Source organism: Pterocles gutturalis, unplaced genomic scaffold, assembly GCF_000699245.1.
Source record: "Pterocles gutturalis isolate BGI_N339 unplaced genomic scaffold, ASM69924v1 scaffold5265, whole genome shotgun sequence".
Classification (NCBI taxonomy): Eukaryota; Metazoa; Chordata; class Aves; order Pterocliformes; family Pteroclidae; genus Pterocles; species Pterocles gutturalis.
In genome coordinates this window covers 38,594-57,722 of record NW_010140520.1, presented here as the reverse complement: position 1 = coordinate 57,722, position 19,129 = coordinate 38,594, and the positions used below count along the sequence as shown (strand labels likewise).

The 19,129-nt window shown below is 44.6% G+C and overlaps 1 protein-coding gene across 1 annotated transcript; it reads left to right on the top strand.

Annotated features, from left to right (window-relative positions):
• The first annotated feature begins 260 nt into the window (after positions 1–260).
• NSDHL (NAD(P) dependent steroid dehydrogenase-like) lies at positions 261–10,452 on the top strand. Its single transcript, XM_010083703.1, has 7 exons — positions 261–312; positions 2,645–2,806; positions 3,691–3,837; positions 5,252–5,380; positions 7,349–7,491; positions 9,006–9,108; positions 9,818–10,452. Exons 1-7 carry the CDS (start codon positions 292–294, stop codon positions 10,151–10,153), a joined length of 1,041 nt encoding a protein of 346 aa, XP_010082005.1. The 5' UTR covers positions 261–291; the 3' UTR covers positions 10,154–10,452.
• The last annotated feature ends 8,677 nt before the right edge of the window (positions 10,453–19,129 follow it).

Sequence of the window (19,129 nt, the reverse complement as noted above, 5' to 3'; positions counted from 1 at the left end):
CCTTTTTATTGAGGTTATTTTATTATATTAAAATTATGCTTTTGAGAAACCTATTGGATGTGGCTGTTACTCTTGTACTGCTTATTTTATTCAGCAGGGCAGAGAGAACTAGCTCACTCTTTTCATGCTTCTGCTTTAGCATAATGGCTTCAAACCTTGATTTCTATAACTAGGAAGGTGTTTAAAAATGAGTATGGTTTGTGTTAGTGGTGTGTGTAAGTACTGGATTGTGAGTAAAACAATATTCTCCTTTTTTTAAAGGAATCAAGTTGATAGGGAATCGTCTGAGAAATGGCTGCACGCCTCAGATCGGTAAGTTGAGGACTTAAATGATGTTTTATGAAGGTTTGTCTTACAGAAACATATATTCATAAGCATTTCTTGTGAACATTACTAGAGAAGACATGAAACTGTTTCTGCCTTAATGCCTACTCCAGAGAAATTGCCAGGGAAAATGTGGTTTACCAAGGAATAGTTTGCTGCTGTTATAGTTCCCAAGAGATGCAGGAATGCTCCAAACCCCCAGGAACACCAGGGGCTCTGTCAGTGCTGCCAAATCAATTGGTCTGGAGATTTATTTACTCCAGGATCATTTCTACATGCCTTGTAAAATGATTTCATGTTGTAGTGCAGGCAGGGGCCCAGCTGCAGCCCCTGAGATCCACTAGACCGTTGTCACCTCTTGCTGTGATTGCTGCATCGAAGGCAGGAGGTTACAGTATGGAAGGAGTAACACTTTGCTTAGCTCAGAGAGTGTTTGGATGTTACTCTTTGGAGTACAATTTCTTTTAAGCGGTTCTGTTGCATTACCTGTGGCTCTTCATAGAGACATTTCTACCTTCTGAACTATTTTCTCAGTAATTCATATGAAGCTTAAGGAAAACCAGTGAATCTCAGATATTTAGGGGAAAAAAGAAAATCAAAGAAACCCCCAATGTAGCATCATGTTAGAGAGCATGAACAAGCTGTTGTATCTTCACAGCCCAGCGCTAGATAGGTGATAATTCATATCCTAAAATCAATATAATCATGTGTAGCCTGGCTTTCTCCCTGCACTTTTAAAAACAGCTCATTAATCCAAGTGCAGCACTGTTCGCTGTAGTTACACTGATTCTGGTCACTGAGTTGGTTCATTTAGTCCTTTCCCAAGAGGTGTGTGTACTAAATTGTACTGCGTATCGTAAAGGTGCACTAAAGATTATTTAATTAGTCTGCTTCTCATCACCAGTTACAATGCTGTCCTTTATGTGGGTGAGTGGAAACCTATCATACCAAAAAACCTGGAGCATCTCACCTGCAGTGGTAGAAAATGATTCTGATATTTAGAACCAGACAGAGGGCGTTGTTCTGCCGCTGTAAAACTTTACTTCAGTGCATCCAAGCGCATCTTGTTTTATGAAGACAGCGTACAGGGGAAGGCAAGGAAAAATATCAGTGGAATGGGGCAGCTGCCTTTTGAGGAGGAGCTGGAAAAGCCAGACCCCTCAATGGGGAGAGGACACTGCAGCAGGGAGGGATGTCACAGAGGTCAGAGAATCGGGAAACTGATGAGTAAAGCAAATGCAAAGCTGTTGTAGTGGGGGATTACAAGGCGAGTAAAATGCAGAGTGTCCTTGGACTCGCATATTCTTTCTATATCATCTCTTCTCTTGCGACTATCAAAACCAAATAGAGCACTGGGCCAACTCCTTAGAACTTTTAAAAATTCTTGTAATCTGACTCCAGTTTGTGTGTGCTGTTCTAAGTAACTGGTTATGCTTCAATGTGGCTGAGCAACCGCAGTGAACTCTTCTAATTTCTGTTGTGGATAACTGACACTTTGTGGTAGAACCTTTGTTTAAGGATGTAGGACTTAGAAACTTCTGAACAATTGTCGTCTTTGTGGGGCTTTCCTGGGTTAAAATTCCCTTCAGCTTGATCCTGTAACTGCAGAGGTGGGGTTTTGTGTAGCAACAATAAGGAGCAGATCTCTTTCCAACCAGGACAGAGCACTCTTTGTACAAAAGCTTCCTCAGACTTGTCGCTTGTATGTTCTATGTTGGGGGCAAAGTCTTCACTCTCAGTCCAGTTAGGTGACTGACCAGACCGGAATGCATTAATCAGTGTCTCTAGCCATTGGTTTTAAAAAGCTTTAAAAAAAGAAAGTAAGAACTAATGACCAACTAAAAAGGATAAGCCTTGCCTTTACCTGATTGCTTTCTTGGCTTGGAGGAGCCTAATTTTCACATGCTCTGAGAATGCCACTGTTAGCAAGGACAAAACCAGTTTTAGAATTCTGAATTATCTGTGCCATGTGGCTGAAGCAAATTCTGTTTGCTTTACCATCAGGGCAGAGTTTGGCAGAGCCAATTCTCTTCCTTACTACTTGTGCTGCTTGGTTACGAGGCAGAGCCCCACCAAATACAAGCAGCACGTGAGCTGTGTGAACCATTAGCTTGTCTGAACTTTTAAGTTACTGTGAATAGCACAGACATATTGAAGAGGGTTTTGATATCTGAATATAGACTCCTTCAATTAAACTCCCTACTGACTAGTTGTGCAAACTCGCAGCACGTGAAGGTCTCAGGAAATTCAGATCGGTTCACTTGTGTGGTTTGTTGGCGTATGGCTGCTTGCTGAAGTGCTTTTCTCCCTGTCTCTGCAGGCTGGTAAGAAGTGTACGGTGATCGGTGGGTCAGGATTCTTAGGCCAGCACATGGTGGAGCAGCTCCTGGAGAAGGGTTATGCGGTCAACGTGTTTGATATTCAGAAGAGATTTGACAACGACAGAGTGCAGTTCTTCCTGGGAGACCTTTGCGACAAAGAGGTACAGACTAACAACAGCACGTAACGTGGGCAGGTAGGGAGGATGTCTGTTCAAATCAGCGTTCATTCAAGCAGCTTACTGAGCCGTGCCTGAAGCGCTAACGCACCTGGAGGCGTTGCACAGGTTGTAAAGGGGGATGTAGACGTGCCCCTCAGCCTTTCCTTGTGAAGTCAGGAGCCTAAACAGTTTTCTGTGGAGCCCTCATCTAGAACATTTAAAGAAATATACTTGATGTCTGCTTGAAGCTGAAAAGAGCAGAAGTTGTTTCTGTATTATGATTTGCATTGCTGCTAGCTCAGATATGTAATTACAGTCACTGCTGGTAATTGCATGTGGGTGCTCCCCTAGCTAACCTCAGCTGCCTGAGCGCCGCAGAGTGCCTTATTCCAAGTGAGTCCTGGCCAAAACATTTGTCTGCAATGTGAAGAGACTTTTCCCCACCAGTGTCAAGTAGCACATCTCAGAGCTTTGTGACAGTCAGCTCCACCACAGACGGTGCCGTGGGCTGCTGCTGGCTCTTAAACCTGCTGCTTGCTGAGTTTTCCAACTCCTCTCTCCAGGTAGTTTTGAGTCTCAAACCTGCACTTGAGACTATTGCAAGTAGTTAAGTCTAGATAGCCTCCAGGTCTTGGAAAGTTCTCGGGTTCTTCTCTGGGAAGGAAAGATGATGCAGTGCTTTTTTGCCTATCAAGAAGGAGATGACATTGTGAAGATCAAGGGTGCTAATCCTATTCCAGCTGCTCACCTTTGTGAAAGGAACATGACTTGAAATGTAGCAGCTTTGTTTCCATGAGGAAAAGAACTGTGGTTTATATCCTTCTTTGTTTTATTTTTCCAAGCAACTCCTGTTGCTTCATTGCTGTCTCATGTGATATATCTTCTAGGCTTTGCTCCCAGCTTTACAAGGAGTGTCAGTGGCATTTCATTGTGCATCACCAGCGCCTTCAAGTGACAACAGGGAGCTGTTTTACAAGGTGAATTTTATGGGAACCAAAGCTGTCATTGAAGCCTGCAAAGAAGCTGGAGTGCAGGTAAGGGTAGAAAAGCACACAGAGACTGTAGAACACTGATGTGACTTTCTAACAATGGCAGCACAGACCAATTTAAGTCTTGTTGGATAGAGTGGCAGAGGTCTCCAAGCCACTGAATTCCTGCTTGTTTATGAAAATAAGCAGGAGAGACTCAGCTGGTCTCCCACATAGTGTCTGGTGTAAGTTCAGTCCATGTTTGCTGCAGAACACCTGCACATTGCAATCCTCTTGGCTGCAGGAAAAGCATCCATTAAAAGCTGCCCTGTTAGACATTTGGGAATCAGCCACAGGAGAACTGTGATTGACAAGTGGATTCTTTCATGCTTTAATAAAGAGACAGCTCAAAGGATAGCTTTTCCAGCAGTGGAAGCATTCATGGCATGTATTACCTATGTGAATTCTTTGACATACAATGGAAGGAACACACTTGTACTGTAATCTCAGTATAATTTGGTTTAGAAATTCATTTGCCCACAAAAGAAGGAGCCAGAGGAAACCAGGCTGCTGTTCAGGCAAGTTTTTTGGTTTAGTTTTTTTTTTCCCCATATGTTATTTTGTTATCACACGAGTTTTCATTTACATTCTTAGCAAATTTTCAAGCGCAATGCATGTGAAGATCCCTCACTTATTCTGGGCAGAGACGTTGCCTCCAAAGCATGCATTTTGGGCAGTGTCCATGTACCAGTGCTAATGCTTAGAATTAAACGATGTATATATACCACGTAGGACTCCCAGCCCCACACTTTGGCGTTTGTTGTTTTTTTTTCCTCCCGCCTCGTGTAATAAGCTGTTGTAGGAAAAGGGCCACGCAGTGTTTACCTTCAGGCTTAGTCTGGATTCTGTCAGAGTAGGGAGTTAAATCTTGTCGGAACTTGTTGGATCTCATCATCTTTCTGTTACAATGTAGATCTTGTTGAAAACCACATGTTTCTGATTACTCAGATACATCACTGACTTCCTGTATTTGAATCCACTAGGGTACATTTTTGTCCAACACAAACATCCAAGATAAGAATTGTGTTTTGGTTTCATTTACCATGATACTGATATCGTTAAGATGAGGAAATATATCTTAAAAACACTCATTGTGTGTTAAGTGCTAAAATGTGCCAAGCCAAGTGGGCGCTCTGATTTTCCTGGAGATGTTTTCCCCTTGACTGGCTGCCTTGGATGTTTGTTGAAATGCTTTAATCTCCTTTAGGTACCACTAAGCAATGTGACAGAGTCGATTAAAAGAGTGGGAGTTTCTTACCTGCAGTTTCAGATCATCTTCTGTTAGCCCATGTTCTTCTAGCCTTAGTTTATCTGTAGAATCAGTTGATTAAACATCATTATTGTCTTTACTCAGCCTTCGTAAATAATGACCCTTTTGTCTTAGGCTTTAAACGACTGTTTTCTTTGACATGTGTTGCAGAAACTGGTGTTAACTAGCAGTGCCAGTGTAGTTTTTGAGGGCACAGACATAAAAAATGGATCAGAAGACCTCCCTTATGCAAAAAAACCTATCGACTATTACACGGAGATGAAGATCCTCCAGGAGAAGGTACTTGTCCTCATATGGTTAACGTTGTTGTTTTTGGTGCTTCAATGGCCCTTCTAAAAGTAGGGCATGCCCGAGGGGACGCAACAGACTCTTCAAGACTGAACAGATCTCTGTTGTTCTCCAGAATCTCTGTTTCATTAAAGAGAAGTATCTCAGTCTTACAGTTGTACAGAAAATCTGCACAGAATCATGGCAATGCCTGAATAGTTTTCAGAGTATAACTGAAATAGAAAATTCCCTTCTTTTAGACAAATCTGTCAGATTTTAGCCCTCTTATCCTCAGCACGGAGGCTAGCGAGCGTGGGGTTCATTTTTTCTGTTACAGAGAAATGTGGCAGGTGGCTGCCACTTGCGTCTTTCACAAATGACCCACATCCTTTTCCCTTGGCACGCTGGCGGGTCAGGCCAGGGGCCGCTTTCCCAGCAGTTGGTTAGCCGTCCAAATACAGAAGCACTCCGTTATGTCTTGCTTAGCGGGTGAAACTCCTAAATAGTGCCTTCACTTCATAAAAAGAGAATAAAACAAAGCTGTAACATAAATTACCAGGGAAGTTGAATGAAATAGTGTGTTAGACTACAAGGGTTGTTTCTGGAGCAAGAATAAAAGAACTGGCAGAGATGTCGCTTTCGTTGCAAGAGCCATGTGATAATCGTAACTGATCCAGCTTCGTTTTAAGAGCAGCTGAGGGGAGATTTTTGCCTTCTCTGCTCCAGCTCGAAGGCTGTTTCAGAAACACGCTTACGTGATGTGCAGCCTGCAGTTAGCTGGGATTGTGAACAAGTCAGTGGGGAAGGAGATGAGATGGAGACGTGGACTGAGTTAGGGAGCATGCCAGCCTAATAACGTGTTGTAAACTAACGCTATTGGCTATGTACTGAAAATCTGCTTGTTAAAAAAGATGTAAAAAATTTCTTCCACATCTGAATTTCAATTACTTTTGGACATTTGCAGCTCATCAGTAGCTGTTCTATTTCAGGTTCTTAATGCTGCAGTATTTGTGGTTTAAATATGGTATGATGATGTTTTAAAGCAAAGTAAACAAACATTTTTTTCAAGGTTTTTTTCAGCAGCGGAAAGAATATATGCTTTTCGTGTAAGAATTTAAGACTTACTTCCATACTGAAGCTGACAGTGTGTCCTCTAAAGTTGAACATTAGCCTTTAAGAATTTTGGTTATATTCCTTGAAAAGAGCTAAATTGAACAGGCAGCATAAAAACATCTGTTCATTTGCAAGCATAACCCCTTGGCAGTAAAGTGGACTAATAAAGTAGAAGCTTGTGAGCAACAATGAAGTCTAGCCCAATATACTTGTAATTATGTCTTTCTGTTGGGTGAGACAGTGAAAGTATTCAGAGTTTATTTGTATGCATTGCTTGTGGATTTTTCATAGAAGATTCAGCAGCTGTTAAAAATTAGTAGAACACATTGTTTGGAAACTCCCACAGAATTAAATCTTCTTCAAAGATGCCATGCTAAATCTGCTTAGCACTTGGTGCTGCCAGGAGGATGGGATCACACCATGAATGAGACCGAGAAGGCCCGTGATGGAAATCTGCCACGGACTGATGAGAGAGACAGAGACTGAATTGCTTACGTGTCTTCCTTTTCTCCAGAATGTCCACAAAGAATTCATGGAGTGAAGGAACTTTCAAAGCTCCTCTGGTTTCTGTGGTGTTAAATGAGAGAGGCAGAGTTCCCTTCCTTTGCCTGTCCATCCATTAAGTGTTCAATAATGGGAACAGATTTTTGTCTGTTTTTCTCATTAAAGAGAAGTGGCAGAAGAGATGGGAACAAAGGAATGAACATTTGTAAAGATATGGGTGGGCAGTAGTTCTTCCACTGATGTCTTTCCAAGGAGATGGGGGAACACCCACCCCCTTTACTGATGATCTTGGAATAGATTACTAAGCCAGATTTTTCTTCCCAGCCTTTCTCTCCTGATTTGGTTTTCTTTTTTTCCCTTCAGGAAGTGCTCAGTGCGAATGACCCAGACAACAATTTCTTCACTACTGCTATTCGTCCCCATGGAATATTCGGCCCTAGAGACCCTCAGCTAGTTCCCATCCTCATCCAAGCAGCTAAGAACGGCAAAATGAAGTTCATAATTGGGTGAGCAAGGCTCAGTCATTTTATAGCTTTTGATAAAATTGATGCTGAACCTACAAAGCGCTTTTGGAAGGGAGTAAGATTAAATCAGTAGTGTTGTCATGGCATGGAAAAAAGTACGTTTCTTGAATTTTTCACTTGAGATCCATGATTCTTTTTTTAAAAAAATTCTTCCCTGCTAGGGGCTCAGGCACTCAGATGGTGAGCGTTCATAATGCAAAAAGAATATCGGCGGGGAAAGCTGACATAGCTTGAGCTGTCATTGCATTGTCTAAAGAGCTGTCCTTTTAAACATGAGAGAGCTCAGGTTACTTGCTGTTAATTAATATACACTTCTGGTATTTGAGGTTCTTGCAATTAAAAAGCCTATATGGCAGTGTTTTCATATTTCTGATTATAAGATCAAAGATACTTGACTTGTTCTTGAGCCTTGCAGAGCTTCTAGTGGACCTCTGAAATTTTAAAGAAATAAATAGTTCAAGCTGCTACTAAGGATATGTTTATCAATTGTGTTATGCTCTTGAAAAGAAATGTGCTCTTTAGTTTATAAAATATTTTTATTTACATGCAAGGAGCTGGTTTGTGTGTATATGTGCACGGGTGAATCTGTGCTTGGGGCAGAAGGAAGAAAGGGAATAGGGTTGTGGGTTTTTTGGTTTTGTGTTGGGTTTGTTTTTTTTTTTTGTTCTTCTTTACAGTTCAGTTCTGAATTGATCTCTCAAACTGATCTGTCAGCAGCAAACCTACACAAACTCAAGGTTTCCACTTTGTGCAAGTCTGCACTCTCTTCCAGCTCAAACGCATTCCTCATTTGAGTTTTCCTACCACTATACAGACCTGTATATCCGTTCCAAGAAACAAATAAAATAGCTGTTCATCCATGAGTGAAGGAAATGAAAATCATGGTTTTGCAGAATGTTGGATTGCAGCAATACTGGCTTAATGGCCAAATGAGTAGTGAGGGGTTTGTAACAAAGTGTTTGTTTGATTTAGCTGGACTCTTGAAAGTAATGTTCAGATTCATTTTCATTTTCTGTTCCTGTGTAGAAATAAATTTAACCCAGTGGGCTAAACCTGTTTCAGCTAGGGCTGAAGTTGGCTTATTGAGGGAGTGAGTTAGAATGTCATGAGCCAAGAAATCCATCATTGAAAGCTTGTCCTTAAATGACTTTGTGCTAGTCACCACTCTGCTTCTATTTGTTCTGCTTCTCTGGATCACTCTGCTGGTTCTGAGACCGGTAGGATCTGCAACACCTAGAAACTTGGTAACTTGTGAGGTTTAAAAATGGTACTGTTACAGGAATGAGCTGAGGCAGTAACAGCCTTTCCTTTGGCTCCAAAATAATGCAGCGATGTCATCTCTCTGACAGGGTATAGCCTGAAGTTGAAGCACAAGAGGGCAGGAGAAGAGGAAACTTGGAATAAATGTATCTTGTGAGAAAGTCCTTTCTTCTGTCACAAGCAGATTTTCAGCCTAACTTGCCTCAGGACTAAACTCCCTCCTTTTGTCTGTGCAGGGATGGAAAGAACTTGGTAGATTTCACCTATGTGGAAAATGTGGTCCATGGACACATCCTAGCTGCAGAAAATCTTCAGAAAGACTCTCCCCTGTGTGGGAAGGTAAGGAAGGACCTAGCAAGGGGAGGGGAGTGGGCATCCCCTAGCCAAACTTTATCTGCGAGCCTTGCTTGGCTTCATGTGTCTGCTTGGGAGCTCATGCTGATTTTTGTCTGCATGGAACATCTATCTTGGAGACGAGCACACCCAAACCGGTCCCTTTTTTTTCTGTCTGTGGGTATAATGAATGGTTGCCCATCTGGTGACCACTGTGTGCAACCACATGGGCTAAGATGTATGAGTAGAGTTTAACTTCGTGTTATAAAACTCCTTGTGAAAGGAAATCCAGGCAGAATTGTGGGCAGCCAAGATGCATGTGTAAGTAACGTAGTAATTTCTCTTTTCCAATAGAGTTCAGAACAGGAGAAACTTCTCTAGATTTTCACGGCACCACCGTGCTCTGGGCATGCACGGTACATAGGGCGAGGGTGCTTCAATGTGTTAGCGTTGTGTTGTGTAATTTGTTTGACCATTTATGAGTAATCTTCACGTCTGGTGTGCTGGATGTAGCTGGCTTTCTTAGCAAAGAAGGGGTTCATCACTTTCCAGACAGAGGTGGTTAGTGCAAAGCAGTTTCTCACGAAAATATGTTCTTAGTCAAGTCACGGATGTCAGTCTTCTCAGCATGAACACGAGATGGGCCATCACAGAGACACATTTGTGAAAACCGTAATGATTTTATCATCTGGCTTTTTGTCTTCCTCTCTTTCAGGCATTTCATATCACAAATGATGAACCAGTTCCTTTCTGGGCTTTCATGTCCCGTATCTTGACTGGCTTGAACTACGACCCTCCCAAGTACCGTATTCCCTACTGGCTGGCGTATTACCTGGCCCTATTCCTGTCTCTCGTGCTGTGGCTGCTGAGCCCCCTGGTCACCATCAAGCCCACTTTTACCCCCATGCGGGTAGCGTTGGCTGGAACGTTTCACTACTACAGCTGTGAACGGGCCAAGAGAGACATGGGCTACAAACCAGTGGTGAGCTTGGATGAAGCAATAGACAGGACTCTGCAGAGCTACCCCCACCTACGCCGGGCTAAGGCCTGAGAAGTCCTAGATGGATTTTTTTTTTTTACATGATTTTCATGATTGCTTTGACATCCTAAAATGAACACTAAAGCAAATTTCCCTAGTTCTCTGGAACAGGGAGTTTTCCTGAAGTTCCTCCTCACCATTATCAGGATGGCTTTATCTGGGTTGAAAAAACCCTCGTGCAGGAGCTGTGCTAACAGTTCTTTTCTTTGATGTGACTTTGCTGAACCCCATGGACTATGAATAAACACCCTGCCGTGCCCTCTTCAATCCCAACCCAGCACATCAGCATTCCTTCGTCTTCCCTCTCCACCCTTGTGCTCTGTTTTGTTGCTCTGGTGATAACAGCCACCTCTTCTCATAGCTGCAGACTGGTTAATGAAATACTTCTCACGAGTGGTTCCTCTCTGTGGTTTGGCTTTTTTCTACACAAGAGTGATGAAAGAGAGGCTTATGCCAAAAAGGAGTTCTGCCACCATCTCTGAAATCATTGAATCTGATTGTGTCATTCCCTCCATGATTCGTGGGTGATTTGGCTTCTTGCTGAGGCATCAGAAGGAAAGCTGAGAACAGGCATGCTAGGCCTCCCTTTGTCAAAGGGCACGTGCCTTTGTTTCTTCAGGTGCCTATTCCTATTCAAATATAACCTAAATAAATAAAGAAGAGATGACTTCCTAATTTTGTGTTCTATCTTTGAAAGGGCAGACCCCATTCTGAACATCTCAGCATAAACAGGATTTTAATCATTCCCTTTGTGTCAGGAGAAATCTTTGCTGTGGCTGTTGTCCGTCAGCACATGCTATTTTACCATAGCTCACTTTCTTCCTGTAAGAACTGCGCTGGTTGGAAGATCCTACTGCACGGAGCTCTCATCGTGTCTGACATGTTATTGCTGGGAATGGGGATTTTTGTTGCTTTGACCACTTAGTACATGAAAAAAAACTTTTCCACAAAAAAATGGTTATGATAATACTATGTTCACCAAGCTGTTTAGTTTGACGTTTATATTAAGTGTACTTTACCCTATAATCTTTCCAAGTGCTTCAGTTCTGTTTTACTCTTAAATGAAGAGTCTAGGTCAGAGTTGGAACTTCCCTCCTGGCTCCCCAGGAGTTTTGGTGTTTCAAATTTCAGAACTATGGGACGTGCCTTGCTCAATGAGCCTTACCCTCATCTGGGAGCTCAATACACTGCTTAGAAATCAGTTCTAACTTCTGGTTATTTTCTGGAGAGTTTTATGTTGGGCTTTTTTTTTTCCCTGGAAATTTTTATTTGCTGCTTTAACAGTTAGCTAGTTTTACCAGCCTTTGCCTTGCTTATCTTGAAGGAAATACTAGTCAGTTGCTTGGGACAGTGCACACAGTTCTGGTTTGCACCAGTCAGCCACCTTGGGCTTTTCTTTTTTTTCTCCCTCCCAGCTTGTAGAGTTAAATGTTTAAAGCTTGAATTCTAGAGTGCAATTCTTCAGCAGCATGTTGTTCAAAAAAAAAAAAAAAAAAAAATCTCTGTGGTTCCTAGGGTTTCTGGAATCTGCTTGTGTCATCGCATGTCCCATTTCAGTGGGAGACAGATGCTGCTTTCAAAGATCTAAGTCATGCTAGCCTTCGTGGGATGAATCAGTGTGCTGAATTCAGTGTTAATGGAAAGACCCCTTCTTCCTTCATCGTTTCTGCAGGTTGTGTCCCTGTGCCCCATCTATATTATAAAAAAAAAAAAAAATTGTGACATATGAAAAGAACACTCATGGTGAAACCACACCTGGCTGAGAGACATGGCTTTAGTCCCCAGGTTTTTGTAAAAAGCCGGACATCTCACCTGCTTTAAGGGGTGAGGAAGGACTGGAGTATGTTTGTTCCTTGCTCCTTTGCGTACAGCTGGGCCCGCTTCTGCTTTTTGTAATGTAGTTGATTGACATTAAACTCGTAGCTTGGTACTAGAAGGAATGTCCTTTGGTGAAAGTGGACAATTCAGGTGTGCCTCTGCTATGAGCAGAAGAGGCAGGTGCTGACCCCAAGCTGGTAAGTGCAGAAAGCCCCGAGGGACGGCGTGTTCTAGTTCGGATGCAGCGCTGCCCAGACAGGACGGTCCTGCTTCTGGGACTGGTGGTGCAGCCCAGCAGAGAACATCAGCGGCTCAGCTGTGAATCGGGGATAACACTGCCCTCACCCTGAGAGGGGGTGAGAGAATGGGGTGGTACTGAAGTGAAAGGGGCAAGCACTACCATCGATTGAAGTCACAAATAAAAATTAGGTAAAAGCACATTTTGGCCTCTAGATGGCACTTCCCAGCTAGCTCTGCCTTGCAGCTTCAACCAGTCCCAAAAACTCAGTCCTTGGACACTGTTCCAGTGGAGGTTACTCACCTCCCCGTGTCCTTGGAGAAACATCAAGGTAAGAGGTGAACATAACAACCAGACAGAGCTACAGAAACAAGAGGCACTGGAAGTTCAAGTCTGCTGGATAAAAAGAAGTGGGCAGTAGGGTTTCCCTCAAGTGTCTGGTGAATACAAGAAGGGTAAACCAGAGGTTTGCTTGTATGGGGGCAAGCAGTTTCCCAGAGCTGGGCAGGGAAAGGAGCATTGCATCATGCTGAAGTTGGTTTGCCTCGGTACTCCCCATATAATTAGGTCAGCTCCCAGCATTTCTTTTGGCAGGCTGACTAGCTTCTGTTTTCCAAAGCAGGAGTAAACCAGCATTGTTGGTGTGGCGGAGCCTGACATTGCTGTGCCCATAGCCCTGGCCCCAAGAGAGGAGGAACCTTGCTTTAGCCAGAGCCTCTTCTATCCCTGATCAAGCCGTCTCCTCTCAATACTTTTTTTGCATCCTAATTAAGCACCTCCATAAATCCCATCTTACGTTTTCTGGGCAAGCCGATGAGATCCTTCTGTACTTTCCTGCCTGGGATGTGTGTGAAGGCAAAATTGCCATTATCAAACTTTCTTTCCAAATATCTGGGGTCAAATGCAGTTGCAATCTGTCGTTCTTAGTAATGCTCAACAGGAGCTGCTGAAGACTTCAAAGGCTTTCCTGTAGCACTCTTGTCAAACTCCTCATCTCTCTCACTTTGCTTTCCTGGCTTTTTCTTGCTGCAGCTCCTAATTTTGCTGACCTGAGACTGGTTTTGGTTTGAAAAGTAGTGGGAGAGATAAAAGAGATCTTCTGTTGCTTATGCTAGAGGAAGGAGAGGGAGGGCAAGAGGAAGAGGAATAAAAGTGCTTTTTAGGTGGAGTTAAGGTAACCAAGAACACCATTCCCCCTCTTACAGAGAGATTGCAAAGGGGACATATGCACAGGAGGAGTGTTACAGTCTAATAAATAACTTTTAGTCTTGCCCTTAGGTGTGGAGGAAGCTCTTCTTCAGACACGCCTCAGTGCCAGAAAGGAAAACAGGTGGCTTGGTTGTAATTACTTGAAACAGGAAGAGGAGCAATTGATGAAAAAGCAGGTCAGAAATTATTTTGCGTCTCCAGTGAGCAAAGATGCATGGAGGCAAACTTGAGTCAAGCCTGAGGTGGATATGTAGGAGGTTTCAGGTGCAGAATAACATTTACATCACGCAAACATGTGGTTACTGCTGTGGAAGCTCAGTACCTGCAGTGACGCAGAATAACATTTACATCACGCAAACATGGTTACTGCTGTGGAAGCTCAGTACCTTCAGTGACGTATGAATGCAGGGACCTACGGTGCATTACAGGGCTCCGGTGCAGCCTCTGGTGAAGCTGTGGAAGGGGTACCTTCTGTTGCAGTAGATCTGTGTGTATATTATTCAAATCTGCTGGTGCTAGTGGTCACCAAGCACTAGGATGAGTTTCTACCTCTTGTAGCACAGCAGAGCCAAACACGGCATGAGTGGGCTGGACTCTGCTCGCTGAGAGAATTGTTTACCAAGTTTCGCTGATGCTTGTGCAAGCCTTTGGAAAGTGCCAGGTCCACAGATGTAAGTGATGGTGCAACTTGGTTCTTATTATGGGAGCAGGTAAGCAACTTGTTTGCCTCAGAGCCCAGAGGAAGCTTGCTGAGCTGGTGATGAGAAATAAATAGGCATCTCCCTACTTGCAACAGAGCATGTTTCAGGTGTTTCTGTTACCAGATTGCACATGTTTGACTGTCTTAGCAATGCCATCAGGCTGGCACCGAGCCACAGCCTCTCTTCTGCCCTGCCTTTGCTGACGAGATTGTTTTGTCTCAGCACTGCGAGCTCCTGACCTCCTGCGCAGGTGTGTCGTGACCATGGGTGAGATGATTGTATTCTAGCACTGAGCAGTCAAGGATAGGCGATTCTGTTCTGCTCCCTGCTATTAGGAAGGTGAGGTCTGGCGTTTTGGCAGGGCTTTGTAATGACACCTCACGAAAAACCAGTTTGATTCCCTTGTAACAAATGGGTGTAGTGGTTTTACACCCTTCTACTCATCACAGCTCTGCTCAGTCTCTACTGAGGCTTTGGTTTTCTGTCACTGTGGCGAAGGCCCAAAGGATTGATGGGTTAGTCACCGTCCTTCCACCTTCAGCGCAAGGATGGGGGACAGACAGTTACAGAGGAGAAAGTGTCATCGAAAAAATAGGAAATGTTCCAATGGAGTTCATTGTTCTGGAGTGGTGTTGACTAATTTTTCATGGCTACAAAATACTCAAAATATTTTAGAATATATTGTAGGAAATGTTCAAATACAAGCTGGACTGGTCAGGGAGGCTGCACGCCTCTGGGCAAAGTCCACTGCTGTTACAGGAATGACAAGAATTGCTGTGCTGCTCAGTACAACCACCTTCCCATAAAATTGGCTGCCTGGATTTGGAGAGTTGAGCAGGTTCCTACCTTGTAGACATCACTGTTTCTAAAGGTATGCATACTGCACCTCTAGAGAGGAACGTACCGCAGAGTTACACAAACTGGTTTTAAACTGGCTGCTTCTGGAAGTGTAGCAGCGTGCCCATGGCAGAAGAGAGCTCAGGACAGGGTGATTTACCCTAGCAAGAGGAGACTACAGCACAGGCGTGACTGCAGTTCACAGCCAGCCAAACCTGCCAGCCTGACCTTCTGCGCTGCTAGCTGTGAGCTTTCCTGCGCGCGCCTCTGCAGGGCTCCCCTCTGGGACAGCTGCTGGAATTAACAAATGGAGAGCTCCTCTGTTGATGTTTCAGAGCACTGGCAGTGTTTAATGCCCATTGCTCTTCCAAAAAAAAAAGACAAAACCAGCCCACCCCCAAACAAAAAACTCTTCTTGGAAAGTGTCTAGTTTGCAGCTTGGTCCTCAGTTCTTCTGTTTTTATTTCTTGGATGCAATTGCCCTTCATACTTGCCACGTTCCTCCTGGATAGTTCTCTTACACTATGGTCAGGTCACTTCTGTTTCTTTGTTATTATTATTATTTTTTTTTCTACCTAAACGATTGGAGTCCTTTAAATCTTTTGCTCCAGGAGGGAGTCCAGATCTGCAGCAGTGTAGGGGGGGGTTTCCAGCCAGACCCTCTTAGTTTTAACCTGGTACGGAGGAAAAAATGCCCCTCTTGGCTTCTGCTCCTGGCCTGATGAAAACAGGGGACTTTTTGTTGGTGACTTCAGTACATGCAGGGTTTGCTCCAGAGGTATGCAGGCTAACTGCTCTGCTTCCAGATGAGGCTGGTCTTGCCTGTGAGACTGAGTTTGGTGGCTTTCTCCCCAAAGCATCATGAATTTGTCAGTATTTAACCTGTGGCTGCTAGCTTAGAGAAGCTGCTGCTGCTTGCAGTGGTAAGAGTTATTTGCTAGCTCCAAAGTAGTATCAGACTGTAGTTGTTGCTACACGTATTAGCAAACAGACCCAGTTTCACTCCCCCTGCACACACGTGTGCACCCACACTGTATAGTCAGTGGATTCGTAACATAAACCTGGAGTCTTCATCCCTCAGCCTCTTCTAGAAGCTAGAGAGATGATGCTTCTGTTCTGCCTGTCTCAGTTAAGTGCCTGCAGTGAAGCAAATTGTCCTCCCCTGCAGACTTTCAGCCTCTGGTCTGGAGTGACCTGGTGGTGCTGCGTTTCAGCGGCCCTGCGGCATGGTGCTCTTCCAGATGTCACGCAGCCCTGCCACTTGCTGGCAAAAACCCTTCTGCCTCTGGCCACCACTGTGATTTTGAAATGCCATGTCATTAAAAACTGAATACATTCCTGTAATTACGAGGAAGAAAAACACCCATCAGGGTTTCTGTGCCTGGTGGTGTGAGTGACATCCAGCTATACTTCGGAAAGAGTGGTTTATCGAAGACCTTAATTGGGATAAAACCACAAAGACGTGTTGGGACTGATGGTCCCTAACTGTTCAAGCTGCTGAGCACCGTGGATGTACTTGCTGAGCTGTGGTGACACGACAGCCCTGGAGAGCTCCAGCTCAAGGTAAGCTGTCTGCATGGTTGGCCGTGGCTACATCCAGCTGAACAAAGAGTATGAAAAGCCTTTTCTACAGGGGGAAAAAGAGGAAAAAACAAAAAAGTGTCTTCCTATCCTACTCTCCTTACTGGGAAATAAAAGACAAAGCTGTGGTTTACATTAGCATCCCTGTATATGAACAGGTGTATACACATATACGACACTTCCCATGATCTCATGTCTGTGACTCTCTGGTGTTGTCCTGCTCCATGTGAGAAAGACAGAAGGTCCCTTTCCATGTTCTGCCAGTGCTGGAACACAACTGTTCTTGAGAATTCCTTCTTTCCGGACTTAAACTAAGTGCGCTCTCTCTTGTCCTTAATTGGGAACCCCACTCCCTGAGACGTCCGTGACGTTCAGGCTGTCCTTGGAGCATCTACTTCTCGGCTTCTCGTCAGCAACACTCATGGCTGGAAGCGTTTCCCTGCTTTACTCCGTCCGCAGAAACTGGTGTTTGGCAGACACGTGCTAAATGGTGACGCGGGTGCAATGTTTTAGGGACGTGATGTCCTGAAATGCATGAGCGTGGTTCTCCTTGCCATCACCTTGCCGCAAATGACAGCAGCTCCCCTGCGGTGAGGGCTATGCTTCTTCAAAACAGATGGGAGAGAGTCAGCTGGAGCTGCTGGATAGGTCTGGGGTTTAATTGCAATTATATGCTCGTAGCTTTTGTACAAGGTACTGGCTGAAGCGCAGGCATTGCCGTAGTGGAGCTGTGCACTTGCAGGAGACGTGGGGACTGCGGTCATACAGGAAGAAGCTGGGTGTTGCTGCCCCTCTCCAGGACCGCAGTTCACCAGTGCATTGTGGCTTCTTAAATAAAATGGAACTGTCCCACATTTAAATGGGAAATTAGCTGAAAGGGGGAGTAGATATATCAGAATGAAGTCCTTTTTGTTCTGATGGAGGCTGTTCATGTGTGGCAGTTGTAGCAGTACCATAGTTCTCCCTTGGCTGTCCTGGACAAGCCTTAACTCTCCTCTTGCCTTACTCCCAAGAAGCTCTGTGTAGCCAGTGTTATGAGGAGGCAAATGCTCTCCTTCGCTCAACAAGTGCTGCTGTGCAACAGCCTCGTGTCTCACAGCTGTGTCAGCCACCAGCTGAAATTCCGTAGGTAGTGTTTGCACAAGAAAACTATGGCTAAAGGAAGTGAAATAAAATGTCTCCTTTTGTCCCTTCTCTCAGGAGCATTGCTGCAGGATTAGCGCAGCGTGGAGCACCCGGTGCGGGGCTGAGACGGATTGCAGACTGGAGTATCAAGGGAGCTGACTCCTGAACCGGAGGAAGGCTGTGTGAGGTCAGTGCTCAATCAGCGGGCCTTTGGGGGGCATCAGGAGGCTGAACACGGAGGCTGAAGGTTGAGGAGACTTTAGGGACTTTGACAGGGCTTGGATGGTAGTTCGTCCTGTTGTGGAGGAGAAGCGTCCTGCGTGGCGTTTCTCTGTATCTGGATGGGCTGCATGCTGTGCGGCGTGTCCTTCGCGCACCCAGGTTGTTGTGATGGAGCTGCCAGCTCGGAAGTACATTCTCTGCTCTTCTACCTTGCCACCACACCCCTGACTTCAAGACCTGTCTTTGGAAGTTTTGTACATATGCTGGGACCTGTATTTTCAAGCTAAGAACAAAATGTTCTGCACCCATCTCCTCTTAGTTAGTTAGAGAAGCAATTCTTTGCTGTGTTCCTTTCTGCTGGCGAAGAGAGCAATGCTGATAGACAACTGATGTTTTAGCCTGCACATGTGCCAGAGCAAGATAGTTCTCTGCATCTAGTGGAACACCACTCAGCTTCTGTGTGTGTTGTTTTAGGATCTTCGTATCCATTTATTTTGATGTTTAATATTAAGGTGCTCAGAATAGGTGCCTCTTTTTTTTTTTTTCCTTTTGAACACTTACTGTGGAACAGTGTGTACACTGGGAAAAAAGTGTAGTCCTTCGAGCATGGGGTGTCCCTTCTGCTTGCTTGGCAGAGGACCTCTTGTACCCAAAAGGCTGGCCAGGCTATTAGTCACTATTATTTCAGGAAAGAACCTGAACCAACCTTCAGCAAACGATGGGATGACTCAGGGGCTACTGAACATAAAGCTGCACTGTCAGCCCTGAAGCAGAGGATGCTTTCCCGAGGCAGGGTCTGGGCTGTATTTTTAACAGCCCACTCTAAACATTTTAAATTTTCCTGAGTTGGACACGCCTCTGTGCCCACTTTGAGCTCAGGGTGCGGCTTTGTGGGTGTTACATCTTCTCTCCTGTGCTTATCTCAGCTGAGATCACCGGCAGCCTCTGGGGAAGAAAGCTCAGCTGAGCCTGCGCTGCTGCTGGTGTTGCAGTGTGAGCAGATAGAGAGAAAGATCTGGGATTGGAATAACAACGTTGACATCAGGACTTTTCAGACGTTATCTTTGCTGTGCTGCTGGGAGCCAGGGATGGGTTATTAGCCCTGTTATAGCACATCCCAACCCGCTGGTGGTTTGCGCCCCATCCTGCAGCAGATCTGTCAGAGAGCTCACGTGTAGCACCAGTCTCCAGGAACTGGCAAAAAGTGTATCCAAGGGCCTTGCTGTGTCCGTCCAAAGCTGGGCCTCAGGGATCTTG